The sequence below is a fragment of the Hylobates moloch genome, unplaced genomic scaffold (genome assembly GCF_009828535.3).
Source record: "Hylobates moloch isolate HMO894 unplaced genomic scaffold, HMol_V3 SCAFFOLD_3, whole genome shotgun sequence".
Lineage (NCBI taxonomy): Eukaryota > Metazoa > Chordata > Mammalia > Primates > Hylobatidae > Hylobates > Hylobates moloch.
The window spans coordinates 10548400-10574196 of NW_026652278.1; the positions used below are offsets into that span (position 1 = coordinate 10548400).

Below are 25797 nucleotides of genomic sequence, written 5' to 3' on the forward strand. Positions count from 1 at the left end.
TATTTGGAACAGTGCCAGCATAACATAGAGGAACTGTTATTTGAATTAGCTTAGTGTTTATGTTAAAAATCAAAGGCAAAATATCCCTGAAAGTATTTCTTTTTATTTATTTGTTTGTTTGTTTATTTATTTATTTATTTATTTTGAGACAGAGTTTCACTCTGTCGCCCAGGCTGGGGTGCAGTGGTGCGATCTCATCTCACTTCAACCTCTGCCTCCTGGTTCAAGCAATTCTCCTACGTCAGCCTCCCAAGTAGCTGGGATTACAGGTGCAGACCACCATGCCTAGCTAATTTTTGTATTTTTAGTAGAGACAGGGTCTCACCCTTTTGGTCAATCTGGTCTTGAACTCCTGACCTCAAAGGATCCACCCACCTCAGCCCCCAAAAGTGCTGGGATTACAGGCGTGAACCACTGCGCCCGGCCCCTAAAAGTATTTCTATTTCCAGTGGCTGATTTAGTTTGGCTTCCCAGTGTGAGGTAGAAAACTTGTGAAATTAAAGTATTATAGTCTGGCTGGGCATGGTGGCTCACACTTATAATCTTAACACTTTGGGAGGCTGAGGCAGAAGGATCACTTGAGGTGGGAAGTTTGAGTCCAGCCTGGGTAAACATAGTGAGGCCCTGTCTCTACAGAAAAAAAAGTGTTAGAGTTAAGGAGCCATGCAGGGTCATTTATTAAGGGTCAGTATTTTTCATAGTTGTCAAAACATTTGATTAACAGGGAAATTAGTGTTCTTTGAAATTGGAAAACAGTATTTTACTAGGATGTTTCCATATTGACATTCACAAATGTTCAACTGTTTTCAAACTTAGATGCATTATGCAAGTCTTTGTAGTGATGTGTTCATAGAAGTTAATATGTTTAATTTCTTGATTTAACACTTAAAAAGCCATTTTAGGTTCACAGCAAAATTGAGAGAAGTTAAAGAGATTTCTTATATATTCCATATCCTTACATGTGCATAACCTCCTCTGCTATCAACATCCTCACTAGAGTGGTACATTTGTTACAATTGACGAGCCTACGTTGACATCATTATCACCCGAAGTCTATAGTTCATATTAGGATTCACTCTTGGTGTTGTACAGTCTATGGGTTTGGACAAATGTATAATGACATGTATCCACCATTATCGTATCATATACACTAGTTTCACTGCCCTAAAAATCCTCTATGCTCCACTTATTCATCCCTCTGGCAGCCACTGCTCTCTTTACCATCTCCATGGTTTTCCTCTTTCCTGAATTCCATATAGTTGGAATCATGGTCTGTAGCCTTCTCAGATTGGCCTTCTTTTACTTAGCAATATGCATTTAAGTTTCCTCCATGTCTTCTCTTGACTCATTTCTTTTTGTTTTGTTTTGACATAAAAATAGTTGGTTAAAAACCAGAATTATAATTCTTCATTGTCCATATAAATAATGATACAAAGCTAGGCATCACAGGACTTCTTGTATACCAGGATCATTTTCACCTAAGATAAATTATTAAACAGTTTCTATTTAATTGTGACTTACCCTTAAAAACAAAGCATCTATCAAGCTCAATACATTCAGTATCTGATATTTAGGTAATGTGGAGAAAATGACTCAATGTAGTCAACATACAGTTATCACTTGAGTGCATTTGCCATTCCCTCTGTCCCATGCAATGTCAGAATTCAGATTCCTGACCTTTAAAAATAAGGATTCTTCTGTGTTAAGATAATATTTCTCCATTTTAAAAAACCCCATGTCTCATTTGCTGGCTCTGGGTCTCTTAGGCCTCTTGAACCTGGTACCATCTCCACTGGAGTATATAGGGGTTTAGCACAACAGACCACCATCACATATGCAGTCCACCATTGACTGAAGCATCCTTATGTGGTGCATAACCACTTTTGCAACAATACCATGGGAAGACTTTGAAAGCTGCTTCTCCTGGTACCAGGGAATCACTGAAAAACTAAAGAGAGTGACATGATCAGCTCTGGGCCTCGGAAAGAAAACTGGAGTGGAAGTCTCCTCGTCAACCTGATACAGGTGAAACCTCAAACTGGGGCTCAGCTTGGGAGGGTTCTTGGCTTCATTTGAAAGAATTCAAGAGTGAGCCAACAGTGAAAGACAGCTCATTTATGTGAGCAACAATGTACAGTGAAATGGCTGCTTCATGGAGCAGGGCTATCCCATAGGCAGAGTGGCACTTGTGGACTGCTGGCAAGCTGTATTATTGCCTATGCCTAATTATATGCTAAGTAAGGGATGAGTTATTCTTGAACTTTCTGGAAAAGTGGCAGCCGACTCTGATGGGTGAAGTCACTCCAGGGCAGGGTATGGTTGGCCTGAGCTTGAGCATCCCTCTCTGCTCCCAGGCTGGGGATCAGGAAGTTCTGGCTCCTGCAGCCCGTGTCTAAGTCCTAGGTATTTTATTTGTAGCTATTATAAATCAGATTACTTTCTTGATTTCTTTTTCAGACTGTTTACTGTTGGCATATAGAAATGCCACTGATTTTTGTATGTTGATACTGTATCCTAAAACTTTACTGAATTTGTTTTTCAGTTCTAATAGTTTTTTGGTGGTGTCTTTAGGTTTTTTCCAAATACAAGATCGTATCATCTGCAAACAAGGATAATTTCACTTCTTCCTCTCCAACTTGAATGCCCTTTATTTCTTTCTCTTGTCTGATTACTCTAGTTAGGACTTATAGTACCTATTCTAGTACCTCTTCAATAGTACTTCTATTCAATTATTGTTGAATAACAGTGGTGATAGTAGGCACCCTTGTTGTGTTCCAGATCTTAGAGGAAAGGCATTCTGTTTTTCCCCCATTCAGTATGATACTAGCTGTGGATCTGTCATATATGGCTTTTATTGCGTCAAGGTATTTTCCTTCTATACTCAGTTTTTTAAAGTGTTTTTATCATGAAGGAATGTTGAATTTTATCAAATGCTTTTTCAGCATCAATTGAAATGATTATATGATTTTTGTCTTTTGTTGATATGATGTAACACATTGATTGATTTAAGTGCGTGAAGCCATCCTTATATTCCTGGGATAAATCCCACTTGGTCATGATGAATAATCTTTTTAATGTGTTGTTGAAGTCAGTTTGCTAGTATTTTGTGGAGGATTTTTGCATCAATATTCATCAGTGATACTGGCCTGTAGTTTGTTCATTCTCTTTCCTTCCTTCCTTTCTTTCTCTTTCTTTCTTTCTTTCTTTCTTTCTCTCTCTCTCTCTTTCTTCTTTTTTTATGTGTCTTTGTCTGGTTTTGGTTCAGGGTATTACTGGCCTCATAGAAAGAGTTTGGAAGTATTCCTTCGTCCTTTATCTTTTGAAATAGTTTGAGTAAGATTGGTATTAGTTCTTCTTTAAATGTTTGGTAAAATTCAGCAGTGAAACCATCATGTCCTGGAATTTGTTTTGCTAGGAGACTTTTTAGTACAGCTTTGATCTCATTACTTTTACCAATCTGTTCAGACATTTTCAGGTTTTGGATTTCTTTCAAGTTTAATCTTGGTAGGTTGTATGTGTCTAGGAATTTATCCATTTCTTCTAGGCTTTCCAATTTATTGGTGTATATTTGCTCATAGTAGCCTCTAATAATCCTTTGAATTTTTGCAGTGCCAGTTGTAATATTTCCTTTTTAATATCTAATTTTATTTATTTGGTCTTCTCTTTTTTCAGTTAATCTGGCTAAAGGTTTGCTGATTTTGTTTATCTTTTTGAAAAACCAGCTTTTCATTTTGTTGATTTTTTTGTTTTCCTCATTTCAAGTTCATTAATTTCTGCTCTTACCTTAATTATTTCTTTTCTTCTAATTTTAGGTTTGGTTTACTCTTGCTTGTCTAATTCTTTAACATGCATGGTTAGGTTGTCTATTTGAAGTTTTTCTACTTTTTTGATTTAGGCTTAAAGGTATACGCTTTCCTCTTAGTACTGCTTTTACTATATTCCATAGGCTTTAGTATGTTGTGTTTTCGTTATTTGTTTGAAGAAAATTTTCACTTTCCTTCTTAATTTCTTCGTTGACCCACTGGTCATTTAGAAGCATATTGTTTAATTTCCATGTGTTTGTATAGTTTCCAAAAATTCCCTTGTTATTGACTTATAGTTTTATTCCATTGTGGTCAGAGAAGTTACTTTGATATTATTTCAAGTTTTTTGAATTTTTAAAGACTTGCTTTGTAGTATAACATAAGGTCTATCCTTGAGAATTGTCTATGTGTTGAGGAGAAGAATGTATATTCTGAAGCCACTGGATGAAATGTTCTATAAATATCTATTATGTCCATTTGGTCTATAGTGCAGATTAAGTCCAATGTTCATTGATTTTTTTTTTTGTCTGGATGATCTGTTCAGTGCTGAAACTGGGATGTTGAAGTCTCTAGCTATTATTGTATTGGGATCTATCTCTCTCTTTAATAATATTTTCTTTGTATAGCTCAGTGGTCCAGTGTGAGGTGCATTTACAGTAGTTATAGCCTCTTGCTGAATGTATCCATGTATAATTATATAATGAACATCTTTGTCTCTTTTTATAGTTTTTGTCTTGAAATATGTTTTTTGCATCAATATATTCTGCCCTTTTTTTGTTTCCATTTGCATGGAATATCTTTTTCCATCCCGTTATTTTCAGTCTACTTTATAGGTGAAGTGTGTTTCATGTAGGCAACAGATCATTTGGTCTTGTTTTTGTTTTTATTTTTTAATCCATCAGCCACTCTATGTTTTTTTGATTGGAGAGTTTAGTCCATTTACATTCAATGTTAATTATTGATAAGTAAGGACTTACTCCTGCCATTTTATTTGTTTTTGGGTTGTTTCGTGGTCTTCTTTTTCTTTTCTTACTAATGTCTTCATTTTAATTAAGGTGATTTTCTCTGGTGGTACATTTTAATTTTTTGCTTTTTATTTTTTGTGTATCTGTTGTATGTTCTTTGATTTGAGGTTACCATGAGGCTTTCAAATAATATAATATCTCATTATTTTAAACTGATGTCAACACTGATTGTATAAACAAAGAAGCAAAGAGAAAACTAATAAAACTCTACATTTTAACATTGTTCCCTGCTTTTTAATTTTTTGTTGTTTCTATTTCTATCTTATTGTACTGCCTGTCTTGAAAACTTGTTGTAATTATTATTTTTGATCAGTTCATATTTTAGCCTTTCTGCTCTAGATATGAGTAGTTTATCTGTCACAGTTAGTGTTGTAATATTCTGTGTTTTTCTATGTATTCACTATTGCCAGTGAGTTTTGTACTTTCACATGACTTTTTATTGCTCATTAATGTTCTTTCAGACTGAAGAACTCCCTTTAGCATTTCTTATAGGACAGGTTTCATGTTTAAATTTCTCAGCTTTTTTTCTTGTCTGGGAAAGTATTTCTCCTTCATGTTTGAAGGATATTTTTGCTCGATATACTATTCTGGAATAAAAGTTTTTTTTCCTTCAGCATTTTAAATACACTGTCTCCTGGCCTATAATATTTTTATGGAGAAGTTTCTGCCAGATATACTGGAAGTCCATTGTATGTTGTTTCTTTTCTTTTGCTGCTTTTAGGATCCTTTCTTTATCCTTGACCTTTGGGAATTTGATTATTAAATTCCTTGAGGTAGTCTTATTTGTGTTAAATATGCTTGGTGTTCTGTAACCTTCTTCTGCTTGAATATTGATATCTTTCTCTAGGTTTGGGAAGTTCTTTTTTATTATCCCTTTGAATACACTTTCTATCCCTGTCTGTCTACCTCTTCTTTAAGGCCAATAACTCTTGGATTTTCTCTTTTGAAGCTATTTTCAAGATTTTGTAGGCATGCTTCATTCTTTTTGCTTTTGTCTCCTCTCTCTTTGTATTTTCAAATAGCCTGTCTTTAAGCTCACTAATTCTTTATTTTGCTTGATCAATTCTGTTGTTAAGAGACTCTGATGCATTCTTCAGTATGTCAATTGAATTTTTCAACTACAGAATTTCTTGATTCTTTTAAATTATTTCAATCTCTTTGCTAAATTTATCAATAGGATTCTGAATTCCTTCTCTGTGTTATCTTGAATTTCATTGTATTTCCTCAAAACAGCTATTTTGGATTCTCTGTCTGAAAGTCACATATCTCTGTCTCTCCATGACTGATTCCTTGTGCCTTACTTAGTTCATTTGCTGAGGTCATGTTTTCCTGGATGGTCTTGATGCTTGTGGATGTTTGTTTGTGTCTGAGTATTGAAGAGTTAGGTATTGATTGTAGTCTTCACAGTCTGTTCTTGTTTGTGTCTGTCCTTCTTGTGAAGGCTTTCTAGGTGCTTGAAGGCAAGTGCCTATTGTGATCTAAGTTTTTGGTCACTGCATCCGTATCTGCATTAGGAGATATCCCAGGCCCATTAAGGCTATGGCTCTTGCAGACTCATAGAGGTACTGCCTTGGTGGTCTTTGACAAGATCCAGAAGAATGAAATGGATTACCAGGCAGAGACTCTTAGTCTCTTTCCCTACTTCTACCCAGACAAATGGAGTCTCTCTCTCTGCTGAGCTGTCTGGAGTTGGGATGAAGTGACACAAGCACCCCTGTGGCCACCAGCAATGGGACTGTGCTCAGTCAGAACTAAAGCCAGCATAGTATTGGAGCTCACTCAAGGCCCACAGTAGCCACTGCCTGGCTACTGCCCATGTTTGCTCAAGACCCTAGGGCTCTACAACCAGCAGGTGGTAAATCCAGCCAGGATGGCATCCTTCTTTTCAGAGCAACAACTTCCCCCAAGTCCTCAGCAGGTTCAGAGATGCTGTCTGGGAGCCAGGGCCTAGAGTCAGAAATCTTAGGAATTTACTTGGTATTCTCTTCTACTACAGCTGATGTGGCACCCAAGCCACAAAACAAATATTCTTTTCATAAGCAGAGGAGTCTCTCTATGGCCACCACTGCCCTAGGTCCATGGTAGTCAGGCAGGCTACTGCCAATGTTCATTCAAGGCCCAAGGGCTCGTAAGTCATCTTGTGGTGACTGCTGCCAGGCCTGGGACTCTCTGCAGAGCAGCAGGCTCCCCTCTGACCCAGGGCAGGCACAGAAATGCCATCCAAGAGGCAAGCCCTAGAACTGGGGACCCCAAGATCCCACTTAATGCTCTACCCCACTGTGGCCAAGCTCGTACCTAAGCTGCAAGACAAAGTCCCCCTACTCTTCTTTCTCCTTTTCTCAAGCAGAAGGAATCCAACCCCATAGCCACCACAGCTGGGAATGTGCTGGGTCACACCTGAAGCCAGCATGTCTCTTGAGTTTCACCCAAGGCCCATGGCAAGTGCTGCCACAGGCTCTTTAGTCAGTAAGTGATGAATTCTTCTGGGACTAGGTCCGACCTGTCAAAGCAGCAGACTCCCTTGTGGCCCAGATTGTGTCTAGAAATGTCATCTTGGAGTTAGGGCCTGGATTGGGTGCCTCAGGACTCTCCCTGGTACCCTATCCTATTGTGGCTGAGGTAGTATCCAACATGCAAGACAAAGCCCTCTATACTCTTCCCTCTCCTCTCCTCAAACAAAGGGAAAGGGTCTCTCCCAGAGCTGTGAGCTGTGCTGCCTGGAGTTGGGGGAGGCATGGTGCAAGCTGATCACCCCAGCTGGTACCTCACTGGGTCACATGCCCCCCAAGTCCACTGGCTGCAAGCCCAGCACAGCACCAGGACTTGCCCAGGAATTGCAGTCATTGTGGTTTAGACACCATTTCAAGTTTATTTAGGACCCAGAGCACTTTAGCCTGCAGTGTCCAGGCTTGCCAGAACTCAGGTTCCAATCACTGGGAGGGGTGATTCCCCTCTGGCTGTGACTGGTCTAAATGCTCCCTCCATGGGCACCGGCTGAACTCTGCCCGTTGTTGCTTCCTGCTGTGATAGAGAAGCACTGAGTTTCAATGCAAAGTCCCACAATCACTGCACTCTCCCTCCCACCAAGTGCACAGATTTTTTTCTCCATACCATGTAGCCACTGCCAGGGGTTAGGGGAGGGAGTGGTGTTGGCAATTCAAGACTGTCTTTCCCATCCTCTTCAGTGCCTCTTTCAGTGATATGAAGTTAAAAGCAGGTACTGTGATCACTCGCCTCATTTTTGGCTTTTATTAAGGTGCTTTTTTGGTGTACATAGTTGTTCAATTTGGTGTTCCTGTGGGGAGGATGATTGGTGGAGGCATCTATTCTGCCATCTTTCTCTGTTTCATCCTCCTGGATCAGTGTCCTTTAAAAACTAAAATCCACGCAGTGTTCTTTGTATGTATTTACCATAAGATTCATAATAAATGGAGATTTTTGTTGTTTCTTACATTTATTAATATAGTATAGTGAACATGCTTGTACATACATCTTTGGACGCTATTGTAGTTGTTTCCTAAAGCTAAGTGTTTAGAAGTAAAATTACCTGGTTAAATTCCATGTGCTTTTTATATTTTATATGTATTGCAGTATCAACATGAATGAACCTGATACTAACTTAATCTCCCACTAATATTTAAGAGTAATTTTTTTCCACACTGGGGCCAGCAGAGGACTCAAAAAGTTCTAAAATCTCTGGCAGGGACCATTTGAATGACAGTATTTTGACTAAAAAAAAAAAATGTGTTTTACCTTCAGCCCGCATCAACATCAACTCTGCCAATCACGAGACAATTAAAAGGGCCAGAGGCATGAGCCTCCTTACAAGCGCTATCTTCGCCAGGGGCTGGGCAGCCTTAAGGACCGACAGCTTTAATAGGCTCTCTGTTTCATCAGCTGTCTGGACACCTCCAGGGAAATGTCAGTTCCATCCATACAAGGGGTAGATTTGTGTGAGAATAGAGCAGCTGTGTGACTGGTTTTTTTTTAAATTGTATTATTATTATACTTTAAGTTTTAGGGTATGTGTGCACAACGTGCAGGTTTGTTACATATGTATACATGTGCCATATTGGTGTGCTGCACCCGTTAACTCGTCATTTAGCATTAGGTATATCTCCTAATGCTATCCCTCCCCCCTCCCCCCACCCCACAACAGTCCCCGGTGTGTGATGTTCCCCTTCCTGTGTCCATGTCTTCTCATTGTTCAGTTCCCACCTATGACTGAGAACACGCGGTGTTTGGTTTTTTGTCCTTGTGATAGTTTGCTGAGAATGATGTTTCCAGTTTCATCCATGTCCCTACAAAGGACATGAACTCATCATTTTTTATGGCTGCATAGTATTCCATGGTGTATATGTGCCACATTTTCTTAATCCAGTCTATCGTTGTTGGACATTTGGGTTGGTTCCAAGTCTTTGCTATTGTGAATAGTGCCGCAATAAACATACATGTGCATGTGTCTTTATAGCAGCATGATTTATAATCCTTTGGGTATATACTCAGTAATAGGATGGCTGGGTCAAATGGTATTTCTAGTTCTAGATCCCTGAGGAATCGCCACACTGACTTCCACAATGGTTGAACTAGTTTACAGTCCCACCAACAGTGTAAAAGTGTTCCTATTTCTCCACATCCTCTCCAGCACCTGTTGTTTCCTGACTTTTTAATGATGGCCATTCTAACTGGTGTGAGATGGTATCTCATTGTGGTTTTGATTTGCATGTCTCTGATGGCCAGTGATGATGAGCATTTTTTCATGTGTTTTTTGGCTGCATAAATGTCTTCTTTTGAGAAGTGTCTGTTCATATCCTTTGCCCACTTTTTGATGGGGTTGTTTGTTTTTTTCTTGTAAATTTGTTTGAGTTCATTGTAGATTCTGGATATTATCTGTTTGTCAGATGAGTAGGTTGCAAAAATTTTCTCCCATTCTGTAGGTTGCCTGTTCACTCTGATGGTAGTTTCTTTTGCTGTGCAGAAGCTCTTTAGTTTAATGAGATCCCATTTGTCAATTTTGGCTTTTGTTGCCATTGCTTTTGGTGTTTTAGACATGAAGTCCTTGCCCATGCCTATGTCCTGAATGGTATTGCCTAGGTTTTCTTTTAGGGATTTTATGGTTTTAGGTCTAACATGTAAGTCTTTAATCCATCTTGAATTAATTTTTGTATAAGGTGTAAGGAAGAGATCCAGTTGCAGCTTTCTACATATGGCTAGCCAGTTTTCCCAGCACCATTTATTAAATAGGGAATCCTTTCCCCATTTCTTGTTTTTGTCAGGTTTGTCAAAGATCAGGTAGTTGTAGATATGCGGCATTTTTTCTGAGGGCTCTGTTCTGTTCCATTGGTCTATATCTCTGTTTTGGTACCAGTACCATGCTGTTTTGGTTACTGTAGCCTTGTAGTATAGTTTGAAGTCAGGTAGCTTGATGCCTCCAGCTTTGTTCTTTTGGCTTAGGATTGACTTGGTAATGCAGGCTCTTTTTTGGTTCCATATTATCTTTAAAGTAGTTTTTTCCAATTCTGTGAAGAAAGTCACAGCTTTATTCACAGAATAGCGTGATGGGGATGGCAGGTAGCTTGATGGGGATGGCATTGAATCTATAAATTACCTTGGGCAGCATGGCCATTTTCACGATATTGATTCTTCCTACCCATGAGCATGGAATGTTCTTCCGTTTGTTTGTATCCTCTTTTATTTAAAGCACTCCTCAGCAAATATAAAAGAACAGAAATTATAACAAACTGTCTCTCAGACCACAGTGCAATCAAACTAGAACTCAGGCTTAAGAAACTCCCTCAAGACCGCTCAACTACATGGAAACTGAACAACCTGCTCCTGAATGACTATTGGGTACATAATGAAATGAAGGCAGAAATAAAGATGTTCTTTGAAACCAACGAGAACAAAGACACAATATACCAGAATCTCTAGGACACATTCAAAGCAGTGTGTAGACGGAAATTTATAGCACTAAATGCCCACAAGAGAAAGCAGGAAAGATCTAAAATTGACACCCTAACATCACAATTAAAAGAACTAGAAAAGCAAGAGTAAACACATTCAAAAGCTAGCAGAAGGCTAGAAATAACTAAAATCAGAGCAGAACTGAAGGAAATAGAGACACAAAAAACCCTTCAAAAAATTAATGAATCCAGGAGCTGTTTTTTTGAAAAGATCAACCAAATTGATAGACCGCTAGCAAGACTAATAAAGAAGAAAAGAGAGAAGACTCAAATAGATGCAATAAAAAATGATAAAGGGGATATCACCACTGATCCCACAGAAATACAAACTATCATCAGAGAATACTATAAACACCTCTATGCAAATAAACTAGAAAATCTAGAAGAAATGGATAAATTCCTCGACACATACATCCTCCCAAGACTAAACCAGGAAGAAGTTGAATCTCTGAATAGACCAATAACAGGCTCTGAAATTGAGGCAATAATCAATAGCTTACCAACCAAAAAAAGTCCTGAACCAGATGGATTCACAGCCGAATTCTACCAGAGGTACAAGGAGGAGCTGGTACCATTCCTTCTGAAACTATTCCGATCAATAGAAAAAGAGGGAATCCTCCCTAACTCATTTTATGAGGCCAGCATCATCTTGATACCAAAGCCTGGCAGAGACACAACCAAAAAAGAGAATTTTAGACCAATATCCTTGATGAACATTGATGCAAAAATCCTCAACAAAATACTGGCAAACCGAATCCAGCAGCACATCAAAAAGCTTATCCACCATGATCAAGTGGGCTTCATCCCTGGGATGCAAGGCTGGTTCAACATACGCAAATCAATAAATGTAATCCAGCATATAAAGAGAACCAAAGACAAAAACCACATGATTATCAAAATAGATGCAGAAAAGGCCTTTGACAAAATTCAACAACACTTCATGCTAAAATCTCTCAATAAATTAGGTATCACTGGGACGTATCTCAATAAGAGCTATCTATGACAAACCCACAGCCAATATCATACTGAATGGACAAAAACTGGAAGCATTCCCTTTGAAAACTGGCACAAGACAGGGATGCCCTCTCTCACTACTCCTATTCAACATAGTATTGGAAGTTCTGGCCAGGGCAATCAGGCAGGAGGAGGAAATAAAGGGTATTCAATTAGGAAAAGAGGAAGTCAAATTGTCCCTGTTTGCAGATGACATGATTGTATATCTAGAAAATCCCATCGTCTCAGCCCAAAATCTCCTTAAGCTGATAAGCAACTTCAGCAAAGTCTCAGGATACAAAATCAATGTACAAAAATCACAAGCATTCTTATACACCAATAACAGACAAACAGAGAGCCAAATCATGAGTGAACTCCCATTCACAATTGCTTCAAAGAGAATAAAATACCTAGGAATCCAACTTACAAGGGATGTGAAGGACCTCTTCAAGGAGAACTACAAACCACTGCTCAGTGACTGTTTTTTTATCAGCAGTCCCCACAGTGAGGGTTCTCTCTCCCCAACTCCTTTCTGGAAGGGTTGCCCCCCAGTGGAAGATCTTTGTGGGGATCTCTAGCAGCTGGCACCCAGGAGGCAATGAGAAATTTGCTGTGGAGATGACAGGAAGCTGTACCTTTGCACTGTTCCTGCAAATCATGAACTGGCATTTGAGGCCTTTGACATTTGAGGCCTCAGTGACATCTGAGGCCTTAGGGGCTCTGGGGGAAGGGAAGCCTGTGGGAGGCTAGAGGATCAGTGGAGCAAGGTGGGGGTGTGGCACCTGGGCAAACTCTGGGTCCAGCTGGGTCACTGTCCTGCCGAACGCCTATCAACTCCAATGGAGATGACACTAGGTTCAAGAGGCCAAAGAGGAGACTCAGAGACAGAAAATGAGACATGGGATTTTATTAGGGGCTACATACAGGCGACAGAGTTCAGCATGGGCTGGACAGAATAATTGCGTGGCCCAGTGGAGATGGGCTGGGAAGGAAAATCGCAGCTGCTGGTAAACAGCATGCAGTTTATATGGCATTTTCACTTAGCACCCTTCCCCTAACAGTCTCTACCTGGCAACGTTTACTTAACCCAAAACTCAGGGCCTTGGTCTACTGGTTGGCCTGCAATTCCTTGGGATGGGATGGGGGCTCAGATGTTCCCCACAGACAAGAAATGAATCTCAGGGCTGACCACTCCTAGATTCACCACCTCTGAACATACATTCAGTAGCATCTGCCACACAGGGTCATTCTCAGGGTATGCTTCAATTATTGATGTCAGGTGTGTTTACCTTACAGTCACTCAGATGCCCTGCCAGATGACTGAGGGGTGGAAAGAGGGGGCAGAGCATTGTGAGGAAAAGGGAGAGCAGATCCAGGTTCCCCTGCAAGGATTTCTAACAGGTTATGTCTGGAGAGGCTGGAGCAGTTAGCTTAGTCCCTTGGGCACTGTGTTTTGCGGCCAAGAGAAGGAGATCCTGGTGTCCATGATGAGACTAGGAAGGGCAAATGTGTGTGTACTAGGGAGGGTGGGGGCTGCCCTCTTTTCATTTTCATTCATTTATTCATTTATTTAGCAAATATTATGTAACGTTCTAGGTCCTGAGCAATATGGAATTGAACATGAGAGACACAGTCCTGCCCTCATGGAACTTGTATTCTAAGTGGAGAATTAAACAAAAATAAATGAAGAATTCAAATAGTGAGAGGAGCTCTGACTGCAATAAAACAGGGTGACCTGTTTTATTAATAGACAGTGGCTGCCTTGGGGAGGGGAGGAAATATGAGGGTGGGAGGGAAGGTGTCTTGAGAGATGAAATCTGAGCAAAGACAGAAAGATAAGAGGGAGGCATTCATGTGTGATCTGAGCTTGGGGGTTGCATTTTAGGCAAAAGAGGGCAAGTGCAAAGGCCCTGAGGCAGGGACTGGATGGGCACACCTACAATAGTAGAGATGAAAGAACAGCTTGGCTGGACATGAGTGGGAGGAGCAAGCTGGGAGGGGAGGATAGAGAGGAGCAGGTAAAGGTCAGATGTGGAAAGGACCTGTAGGGCAAATGAGGAGTCTGAGTTTCACGCTAAGTTCAGATGGAATATTTTGAGTGGACAATGCCAGGACTGGCTACTTTTTGTAGAAACTCTGTGCAGCTTTGTGGAGGTCTGACGCTGGTGTAGGCTGCGTCTCCTGGGGTGAAACCTTCTGGCTACCGCCAACTCCTCTTTATTGTTCTGACTGTGCTGCAGCCCAGGATGCCTCCCTGGGGAGGCATGCTGTGACCCAGGGGATCCATTCCTTGTTGGGCCCACACCTATTGCTGCAGGGGAAAGGCAGCACCTGAGATGCTGGGATGTGGTGCTCAGGAGGAGCTTAGACACTCTCCAAGGCCCCTGCCCAGCTCTGCCACATTCCTGTCTGCTCGGGCTGGCTGTGGATGAGGTGGGACTGGGTATCCTGGGGTGAGTGAGCAGGGTGCAGGCATTTGAGAGGGGACCCTTCTGATTACTAAGCGCTACTCACTCACAGCTGCATCCAGGAATGCTCACCCCCACCCTGGGCTCTCCCTCTGAACCCCTCTCTCTCTTCCATGGCCAGGATCTCAAACATCCCTGGCCCATCCCCACTGAGTGTGAGAGTTTCATGACCACACTCTGTTGAGGGGTGGGGTACCTGATAAATGATCCAGGCTTCTGGGTTCAGTCAGGAGGGAAGCCACCTTCAGGCCCTTGGCAACTTTCTGTGGATCATGGGGTGCTGTGAGGTCACCCGGCCTCATCTTGCTGCCTCTTCCCTGTCACCTGTGCTAGTCCCCACTTCACATCAAGGACACAGAGGCTCAGATGGGTCAAAGGACTTCCCCTAGTGAAGGCCGAATTGGGATGGGAACCGAGTCCGTAGGGCTCCAAAGCCCATGTGTGGTGTTTTGCCCTCCTGCTAATGGGGGCATCCTGAAGACCCTTGTCCCACCCACCTCCCTCACGGCCCCTGCAATGCCTGCACCAGGCATAGTTGCCCATATAGGGAGACCCTGGCACAGGCCTTCTGCGTCCAGGCACTGGGCTGCCCACTGGGTGGGGTAAGAGGAGACTCATGGGTGCTCTGTCAGCTCAGAGCTTGCTGGTGACAAGAGTAAATCGGTGTCAAAGGATGGAAATAGTGCCCAGAAACTCAAGAGTGAGAGATCACTTCCAGGACGAGGGTCTCAGGGCAGCCTCCAGGGAGTTGCTCGGCTCCAAGGGCGGCCCCTCCAGAGCTGCTGGGCCTGCCCACCTCTGGCCTGTTTTTCCAGCACTAAGGTTGGGGGAATCCTGAAGATTCCCAAGACTCCCACACACTCTGCCCAGGTCCCTGGAGTTCAGCCAGCAGGCAGCCCCCCAGATGCTTTGTTCCACCCTTGTTCACCCATCACCTGGAAGCCACAGCTGTTTCTTTCATTTGCTATTCCTGTTTTCCTGTTTACCCCTTTAGTAGGTAACCAACTGTTACTAGTTAATAATTATTATTTTTTATTTTTTATTTTTTTTGGAGACAGAGTCTTACTCTGTTACTCAGACTGGAGTGCAGTGGTGCGACCACGGCTCACTGAAGCCTCCACCCCAGGGCTCAGATTATCCACCTCAATGCCCGCGGAGCTGGGACTGCAGGTGTGGGACACCACATCCAGCTAATTTTTTTATTTTTATTTTTGGTAGAGACGGGGCCTCACTATGTTACCCAGGCTAGAATAATTCTTTATATCGTCTACACGTGATGTTCACAAGCAAGGGTTTAGTTCATGAGAGGAGTGTACATGGCGGTTATGCCTTTCTCGTGCTTGAAAGCAGTTCCAGGAGGCTCAGGGGAAGGAGCTGGAACAGAAGGCAACTGGGAGCAGAAGAAGCGAGGGGGTGCTTCCTGCTACCTGTTGCTGTCCTTGACCTAAGGAAAGAAACTGAAGCAAAATTAACATAGAGAGGTTATTTGGCCCAAGGTTGAGGACTGCAGCTGGGACACACTTCCAGGTTGCTTTGGGAAGTGCTCTGCTTGGCCTGTTACTAGTAGGTTCTTAAAGGCAAAGGGGGCAGGCATGGTGGTTCATGCCTGTAATCCCAGCACTTTGGGAGGCTGAGGTGGGTGGATCATTTGAGGTCAGGAGTCTGAGACCAGCCTGGCCAACATGGTGAAACCCTGTCTCTACTAAAAATACAGAATTTAGCCGGGCATGGTGGTGCATGCCTATAACCCCAGCTACTCAGGAGGCTGAGGCAGGAGAATAGCTTGAACCCAGGAGGTGGAGGTTGCTGTGAGCCAAGGTCACGCCACTGCACTCCAGCCTGGGGGACAGAGCAAGACTGTGTCTCCGAAAAAAAAAGGCAAAGGTGATCAGGAGTGGCTAATACAGGAATTCTCACTGGTTTACAGAGATGACATTGGTTAGTGATTTGTTCTACAGGGTTGGATTATGGGGTATGAGTTTTGGTGTCCAGCGTATGGATTTTTATGGCTTCTTGGCATCAGTTAGTCCAGAGCCCATATAGCAAGTGGCTTCAGGAGGTAATTATTTAGCTCAAGGGGGCAGTGAGACATGACTGCTGTTTCATTTCAGTTCCTCTCTGGGAATGATAATTAAAGGAGGCTCACATTCCTCATGTTTTCCTGCTATCCTCAGATAAAGTTTCTTTGCTTTCTCACCGTGGTTCAGAAAGTCTGGGCTTTGGTGGAAGTCCCTATTATAGTTGAAGATGCTGATAGCTGGATCAACACACACCAGTGTTACCGTGATCCACAAAGGAGGCATCTGCTCTGACGATCTGGGGGTGGCAGCAGAAGAAATCTGGTTTTCCAAATGTGCCCCTTGAGGCTACTGAGCTCAGGACTTCTTTTACACAGATCAGACGACTTTAATGCAAGGGAGGTCCTGCCTGGCTCCTCTCACTGTCTTAGATGAATGAACCATTATCCATGGTGGAGGAACTAGGTGTCAGCGACCACAGCTCTCAGGAGAGCCAAACGAGCTACTCCAGCTGGGTGAGATCAGCTGGGACTGACATTGGAAATGTCCTAATATCAATGTGCATTTTCCTTGTAGGGTGGGAGATGTGCTGGACACTTTCATTTTCTAACTTTCTTTTACCACAATGTAATATTACCAGCTAGTGACCCCAAATCCCAAAGTAGGTAATACACATATTTAAATAAGCAATGTTTATAACTAACAAAAATACTGGAGGCAGAGGATTATTTCCAATATTGCACATTTATTCGAAAGTACAGAAAATAACACTGTACATTATATAATAGCATGTAAACACTCTAGAACTTGACTTGAATAATAAAACGTTCTATTAAGAAATAAATATTGCTCATGAAGATTTTTGTGCCCAGCTTTCCCAAGTCAGAGGCCTTCATTTACCTCACAACAGCAAGGTGGCAGGGAATCAAAACTGGCGTGCATTCTACATCCTTCACAGCACTGGAGAGATGGACAAGACTCCATGGTGGTGGCTTTGGCCTGGCTGTTCTTGGCCCAACACACCTTGTCTGGGTTGTGATTTTTTACAGCCACAGCATCAGGGTCCTTTGCAGCTCTTAAGAAAAGACACACACAAAGCTCAGGCTTAGAATTTTTCTTCTCAGTTCACTTGTTAGAATTGTTGGGGGTATCGGGGAACTTTAGTGCTGAAGCCAATCAAACATGAACACCAGCCCTACATTAAGGCTCTCTCCCCTGTCTCAAATTCCTCTTGAATCCCTTCCTCTCCTACGATTGCTATAAATATAAACTCAGGTTACAAAAGTAAGGGTAAGTGAATTGCAAGCAATCACCCAGCTGGTCACTGCAGGCTCCTGAGATGCAGGAATGATGGGAAGGTGCTGCATTCAGCTGTGCTCCAGGCTCCGGGATGTGTCTCTGTGAACTCCTTAGAATGGACTGTGTCTGACAACCAACCTCTCTGGTACTTGAAGATCTTCTCCCCAAACTGCAATTGTCTTTTGTTCAACCTACATTCCCTTTTCTGCTGTCTCCCAGGATATTCACACGTCAGCTGTCCCAGAGTCCTAAAGACCCACCTCTTTGTCCTCAAGGCCACCAGAAATAAATGAAGGAACACTCTCAGAGCTCCCAACTCAGGCAAGAGGAGATCAATCCAGCCCATCCTCCGCATGAGCACAAGGCAGAGGCTCATTCATGCAGTCTCCCCTACAGAGTCTTCAGCCTACAGTGCCCAGGGAGGTACTGGCCAAGGTGCTGAACAGAGGGAGGCACTGGCCAAGGTGCTGAACAAAGGGAGGCTTGGCCAAGGTGCTGAATTAAACACCTGATGGTAAACTCATTGAGGTCCAGTGACAGCCAAGCACCACTGACACTCACAGCCTTAAACTGAGGACATTCTACAAACCCCAGGCAGAAGGGAAAAGGATTTTACATTCAGCTGCCATTTCTGCCTTTTCAAAACTGCTTGTTCTTCTTGACCTCACACACTCAGGGGTATGGCCACAGCAGCAAGGAATGACCTTGCTCAAATAGGGAGTTCAGGTATCCCATTTGAGGAGGTGTGATTCATCTTCCCCCACGTGACTCACTTTAGTGCCTTAGCTACTTTGAAGTAAAGACAGAACACAACACTTAGGAGCACCATCACAGCAACCAGTAAGCTGCTTCCAATGCCGATCATGATCTTCGTCCTGAGATCAAACATCTTTGCCACGCCTAGGGAGAAAGTGCAGGGAAGCAGAACGTGGCCTTCCTCCTCACACAGCCACTAAGCAACCTTCCTTTAGTAGAGGAAGAGTGAACCGCAAACACAGATCTTTATGCATGTAAACTGCAAGCAAATCTTTCCAGAGAGGCCTAGGATCCTAAGCTGGTCCAGGGGTAGACAAAAGGGTTTATTTATGGATAAAAATGGACTTAAATGCAAACTCCAGAGGGAAGGAAATCATAATGGCAGACAGTGGGAAGAATCTTTCCCTCTCACAGGCATGATGTGCAGCTGGAAATGACCACAGGCCTGCCTTGGAGCTGATGGCTTCACTCCCCATCACCTGGGCCCTGAAATATGTTCACTCAGAGGGTCAGAAGTCACCCCTCACTGTACATTAAGTTTAAAATTATTTTATGAAACTAAGAGAATTAGTTTAAAAAGTATTGTCCAACAATACTGAGAATATGAAAATCTATTTTGTAAGTGATAAGTATTTTGGGAAAAACAGTTTTCAATTTTCCCACTGACAACTGGGTTATCTCAGGGTTTAAGGAGATTCCTGACACTTCCAGCCAAACCCTTGCCAGGGCTCAGAAATGGGACATGGTCTGCAGAGACCATCAGCCAGCTTATCCAGGAGCCCCTGTCCCTCATTCTATCTTCCTAGTAGACCATAGGCCTACCTCTGCCATTTTTTCTAGTAAATACTAAATTCTCCCAGGAAACCCAATTTGTTTGGAATAAGTAATTTGCTTAATCGAACACTCTGAAATTGGGGAACAGTGAGCCAGGAGAGAAGAATAACCAATCTGATAGCTAAGCATACTCACTACAGTTCAACCATCCAGAGCTAGATGAAGGCCAATTGTAACAATAAAATTAAGGGAAAAAAAACTTTAGGGCATGGGATATTTGGAACTTCTCAAACCTGTAATCTGAGAAAGAGGGACCTAATTATCCCTGCTAGGAGTAATTAAGATCCAAGGTTGAACAGCTCAGCTCACTTTTGGAAGTTCAGGCTCAGCCAGAGCTGGTAGAATGGGCCTACTCTGACATTCATGCCACAGGCTGTGTGACATCAGCTCTCTGGACACCAGATCTCTTTCACGGAGTTCTGAATTCTATTCCATGGTTATATTTTTGCTCTTGTGAAACATAAATACTATTCTGAATCACTTAATTCTAAGTCTTTTACCTTTTCAGGTCTTATTTCCCTTCCATTAATTTTTGGAGTTTGACTGCTAATCAAAATGAAGTTTGAGATTTCAATTTAACAAATAAAAGAAAAAGAAATGTGGGAAGGGTAAAATAATCTTACATTTAAAAGTTCAATTATAGAAGACTGGTTAGACTTTAGATTTTAGTTGCACAATGAAATAATATGGAGCCGTTTACTAGGATTCAAGCACACTTCCATTGACATGGGAAGATTTTAATGCTTTATAGTTAAAAAAAGTACAAAAATGAAAGTTGAAGAGGATATCTGTTCTAGTCAGGTTTGTATGATTTTAAGGTACTTATATCCAGCCAGTGTAGTAAAATTAAATGAAGAGACACCAGGTTCAAGGAAGATTGCGTAGACATGTTTCTCCCTGCTAAGCATAACTATTATTCCTGGAAATAACACGAATCAAACAAAGGAGAACTCTGAAATTGGAAAGAAGAAAGCACACTACTAGGGACCCCAGGCCTGGGTAAGCTCCACAGTAGCAGAACAGGGGAGTTGGACAGGCCTGGTGTTTTCCAATGCTCAATCTAGCTTATTCCATTCCCAGATTTAATGTGAGTCCTGCTGACAACCCAGGCTTCCCAGCAGCAGTGGCACGTTGGGTGGATTGTGAACCCCATTGGCAATAAGCCTGCAGGGGAAGTGCTCATCTTCCTTGCTAGTCCTGAGACTCCCCTCCTCAGACCCTACAGGGGATCTGACCACATTCAGTGACCTAGCCCAGGAAGCACTCTGTTCTCATGTGCTAGAGACCCCCCTGGACTCCAGGTGGCTCCAGCTTGGGGACCCTCCTTCTGTCCCTCAGGCAGCACTTTCAGGGACCCAGAAGCCCCAGTGACACCAGATAAATGAAGTAGACCAAAATACCACCACAAAACCTCTGAAAATTAAATTGTCATTGGAATCTAATCCCACAAAAGTAAGCCAGGATCTGCATGCTAAACCTAGTCAGTGACTAACTAATAAAATAAAATATTTAAATAGGACCTAGAGTCTCCTAGCATAGAGTCAAAATGTCCATGATTCAATGAAAAATCGCCCTTAATACCAATAACCAGAAAAGTCACGCCCAAATGAGAAGAGACAATGAATTGATGTCCTGAGCATGGAATAAGTTTGGTGTGGTCAAGGAACAAGAAAAAGGCCATTTGACTGGAGAGGCATAAAAGCGAAGATGGCAGGAGAGGACTTCAAAAAAATTGGCCAAGGATATGAACATGCAGGGCTTCGAGCTCTAGTATAAGCTTAGATTTTTTTTTCTGCCTGTTATGGAACATACTTGGAAGATGTTGATTGGGATTTTAGGAAGAAACGCATGCAACCTGGCTGGGGAGGATGTGCTTTTAAACATAGACCAGTGGTTACAGAAGAGAAAACTGAGGTCAAGTAAGGTCAAATAATTTATCCAAAGTTACCTAACAAGTAAGTGACTAAGGTGGGAGGAGAATTCAGGTTTCTTTACCTACTGTTTTTTTCCTGTAAGCCATCTTGAGCATGTATCTTCTGAGGGTATTTGGAGAGATGATGTCAGAATGGGCAGAAAACTAAAATCCTAGGCTTCCTTGCTTGATGAAGGCATGGGACTGTCTTTCAGTATGAGGAAGTAGGGACATGGGAAAAGGAAGGGACAACTGGGAAGATGCTAACATTTGCTTTACCTTGAGAGGCAACCATGGAGGAAGAGTTGCTTCACCTTTCCATAGATTGCAAATGTGAAAGAGAATCAATTCTAAATAAGAAGGTTCTACACCAAAACCCACATGGGCATGGGGAACAGGAGAGATGGAAATAGGGAGAAGGAAAGGGGTCCTGGATTTCAAGCCCATCCTCACCATCTGTTGATACCAAGACTAATAAAGCAGTTCACCTCCCTGAGCCTGCTGCTTCTTTTCTGAAGTGAAGGGATAATGAATGGTGTGAGGTTTGACAGTGATGGCAGTGGCAGCTGTTAGTGTCTCAGAGGTTTCTACAAGGACACATGTGTCACAGTTTGGAAAATTGTGATGCCAATGTGAGTAATTAACTCTTCTGCTGTGGCTCTTCTCCAGCCACAGGTGTGTTCTGCCCACAGGCTGGATCCAGGCAGAAGGTGTGAAAGTGAGGACAAGATTTTGAGGGAATCTTTACCAATGGGTCTCTGCTAGAAGAAGTCTACAAATGACTGTTCAATTGGAATCATCACTTGGTTTCATCAGGTTTCAAGATTTCTGACTCCTCAACAAGTCAAAGAGCTTTACTACTTCTCTTCTGGATCCCACAGTTCTCATTTAAACAGCAACTTTCAGGAGCATCTCCTGAACGCACAGGTTGCGCAGACACCTACTCTGAGTTTTTGGAATCTTCAGTCTACTTCTTCTGAGACTTATCCATTTATTGAAGCAGCGTTTCTCTAACTTATGTGTGCATAAGAATCATCTAGAGAGCTTGTTAAATCACAGATTCTGGGCCTAACCATAGAGATCCTATTCATTGGTTTGGTGGGGAGAGCCCATGAACTTGCCTTTCTAAGCATCTCCCAGGGGAGGCAGAGGCACAGGTTGAGGGGTACTGTGTTAGAGCCTGTGTTGGTCAGGGTTCTCTAACAGGACAGAACTAATAGGATAGATGAATACATAAAGGGGAGTTCATTAGGAGAACTGACTCACACACTCACAAGGTGAAGTCCCACAATAAGCGATCTACAAGGTGAGGAGCCAGGAAGCCAGTCCGAGTCCCAAAATCTCAAATGTAGGGAAGCCAATAGTGCAGACTTCAGACTTCAGTCTGTATGGAAGGTCCAAGGGTTCAAAAGCTGAAGAACTTGGAGTATGATGTTGGAAGGCAGAAAGCATCCCACACAGGAAAAAGATGTAGGCTGGAAGACTCAGCCAGTCTAGTCCTTCCAGGTTCCTCTGCCTGCTTTTATTCTGGATGCTATGGCAGCTGATTACATGGTGCACACCCAGATTGAGGGTAGGTCTGCTTCTCCCAGTCCACTGACTCAAATGTTAATCTCTTTTGGAAACACCCTCACAGACATGCCCGGGAACAATATTTTCCATCCTTTAATCCAATCAAGTTGACACTCAATATTAACCATCACAGAGCTGAAAACAGGGACTCCATGTTCAGCCTGTTTAATAATAGCCCTGGAATCTCCTGCAATGGTTCTTCAGTGACCACACCTCATTCTGCTCTGATTCCTTAGATCTGGGTTAGGACTGTGGAACCTTCATGTCTAACAAGTCCCCCAGGTGATTCTGACAAAGAAGACTGTCTGGGGAGTGCGTGCTGGGCATCTCTGGCCTCGTTTCTGAAATTTAAGGCTGTCAGGCAGTTGGTCAGAGGCTACATGTACAGGGTTCTGCATTCACAGCACCTACATTCCATTATGACCAATAACTTCTTCAAGTGGGTTCACGAGGAGAGCTCCAGTCTGTTTTTTTTCCTTTAACGTTTATTTTTTTAATAATTTCTCAACGTTCTTCATCACATGGTTTATCTTTTTATTAACAAAGTATTTTAATTTTTTTCAATAGGTTTTTGGGAAACAGGTGGTGTTTGGTTACATGGGTAAGTTCTTTAGTGGTGATTTCTGAGATTTTGGTGCAGCCATCACCCAAGCAGTATACACTGTACACAATGTGTAGTCTTTTATCCCTCATCTCCCTCCCACCCTTCTCCCTGGGTCCCCAAACTCCATTGTATCATTCTTATGCCTTGGTGCCCTCATGGCTTAGCTCCCACTTGTAAGTGAGAATATAAGATGTTTGGTTTTCCATTCCTGCGTTACTTCGCTAAGAATTATGGTCTCCAACTCCATCCAGGTTGCTGCCAATGCCATTATTTCATTCCTTTTTATGGGTGAGCAGTATGAATAAACCACATTTTCTTTATCCACTCGTTGACTGAAGGGCATTTGGGCTGGTTCCATGTTTTTGCAATTGTGAATTGGGTACTGTAAACATGCATGTGCAAGTGTCTTTTTCATATAATGAGTTCTTTTCCTCTGGGTAGATACCTAGTAGTGGGATTGCTGGATAAAATGGTGGATCTGCTTTTCATTATTTAAGGAATCTCTACACTGTTTTCCATCCCACCAGCAGGGTAGAAGCATTCCCCTTTTCACCACATCCACGCCAACATCTATTATTTTTCAATTTTTTCATTATGGTCATTCTTGTAGAAGTAAGGTGTTATCACATTGTGATTTTGATTTCCATTTCCCTGATAATTAGTGATGTTAAGCATTTTTTCATATGTTTGTTGGCCATTTGTGTATCTTCTTTTGAGAATTGTCTGTTCATGTCCTTAGCCCACTTTTTGATGGGATTATGTTTTTTTTTTTTTCTTTTGTTTCAGTTCCTTGTAGATTCTGGATATTAGTGCTTTGATGGATGCATAGTTTGCAAATACTTTTTCCCACGCTGTGGGTTGCGTGTTTACTCTGCTGATAATTTCTTTTGCTGTGCAGCGACTTTTTAGTTTAAGTCCCATTCCATTTATCTTTGTTTTTGTTACATTTGCTTTTGGGTTCTTGGTCTTGAAGTCTTTGCCTAAGCCAATGTCTAGAAGGGTTTTTCCGATATTATCTTCTAGAATTTTTATGGTTTCAAATCTTAAAGTTTTTGACCCATCTTGAGTTGATTAGTTGATTTTTGTATAGAGTGAGAGATAAGAATTCAGTCTCAGTCTTCTACATGTGGCTTGCCAATGAACCCAGCATCATTTGTTAATAGGGTGTCCTTTCCCTACTTGAAATTTTTGTTTGCTTTGTTGACGATGAGTTGGCTATAAGTATTTGGCTTTATTTCTGGGTTCTCTATTCTGTTCCATTGGTTTATGTGCCTATTTTTATACCAGTATCATTTTATACCAGTACCACATTTTGGTGACTATGGCTTTATAGAAGTTTGAAGTTGGGTAATGTGATGCCTCCAGATTTGTTCTTTTTGCTTAGTCTTGCTTTGGCTATGTGGGCTCTTTTTTTGGTTCCTTATTAATTTTAGGATTGTCCTTGCTAATTCTGTGAAGAATGGTGGTGGTATTTTGATAAGAATTGCGTTAAATTTGTAGACTGCTTTTGGCAGTATGGTCATTTTCACAATATTGATTCTACCCGTCTATGAGCATGGAGTGGGTTTCCATTTGTTTATGTTGTTTATTATTTCTTTCAGCAGTGTTTTGTAGTTTTCCTTGTAGAGGTCTTTCACTTTCTTGGTCATGTATATTCCTAAGTGTGTGTGTGTGTGTGTGTGTGTGTGTGTGTGTGTGTGTGTGTATACATATATACTTCCAGCTACTGTAAAAGGTGTTGAGTTCTTGATTTCATTTTTGGCTTGGCCGCTGTTGGTGTATAGCAGTGTCACTAATTTGTGTACATTGATTTTGTATCCTGAAACTTTATTAATTCATTTATCAGATATAGGAGCTTTTTGGATCAATCTTTAGGGTTTTCTAGGTATGCAATCATATCATCAGCAAACAACAACAGTTTGACTTCCTCTTTACTGATTAGTATGCCCTTGATTTATTTCTCTTGTCTGTTTGCTCTGACTAGGACTTCCAGTAGTATGTTGAATAAAAGTGGTGAAAGTAGGCATCCTTGTCTTGTTCCAGTTCTCAAAGGGAATACTTTCAACTTTTCCCCGTTCAGTATAATGTTGGCTGTGGGTTTGTCATAGATGGCTTTTATTACCTTAAGGTGTTTCCCTTTTATGCCAATTTTGCTGATGATTTTAAGCATAAAGGGATGCTGGATTTTGTCAAATGCTTTTTCTCCATCTATTGAGATGATCACGTGATTTGCAACAGATGACTTGATGAGTGATTATCCATTCTGCCATTCTGTATCTTTTAAGTGGTGCATTTAGGCCATTTACCTTGATTTTACATTTTGTTTTTAATTCTGTTTATGTGGTGTATCACATTTATTGACTTTTTATGTTAAACCATCCCTGCATCCTTGGTATGAAACTCATCTGATCATGGTAGATTATGTTTGATATGCTGTTGGATTTGGTTCACTAGTATTTTGTTGAATACTTTTGCATCTATGTTCATCAGGGATATTGGTCTGTAGTTTTCTTTTACTGTTATGTCCTTTCCTGGTTTTGGTATTAGGGT

The 25797-nt window shown here is 41.8% G+C and overlaps 2 protein-coding genes across 3 annotated transcripts in view; one reads left to right on the forward strand and one right to left on the reverse strand.

Annotated features, from left to right (window-relative positions):
• LOC116482436 (ATPase PAAT) overlaps positions 1-22069 on the forward strand; it is a 45085-nt gene extending 23016 nt beyond the window's left edge. The window contains exon 6 of the mRNA XM_058435923.1: positions 21741-22069. Coding sequence (XP_058291906.1) covers positions 21741-21807 — 67 coding nt within the window. The 3' untranslated portion in view covers positions 21808-22069. The remainder of the gene's footprint in view (positions 1-21740) is intronic.
• On the reverse strand, positions 17067-19525 carry FAM24A (family with sequence similarity 24 member A). Of its 2 annotated transcripts, none has more exons than XM_032175948.2 (2): positions 18343-18461; positions 17067-17345 (listed from the first exon to the last, which is right to left on the reverse strand). In XM_032175948.2, exons 1-2 carry the CDS (start codon positions 18456-18458, stop codon positions 17153-17155), a joined length of 309 nt encoding a protein of 102 aa, XP_032031839.1. In that variant the 5' UTR covers positions 18459-18461; the 3' UTR covers positions 17067-17152. The 2 variants fall into 2 exon arrangements, 1 of the variants encoding a protein (XP_032031839.1); XR_009212688.1 differs by lacking the exon at positions 18343-18461 and adding an exon at positions 19393-19525 and having other exon boundaries at positions 17202-17345.
• Positions 22070-25797: the final 3728 nt, after the last annotated feature.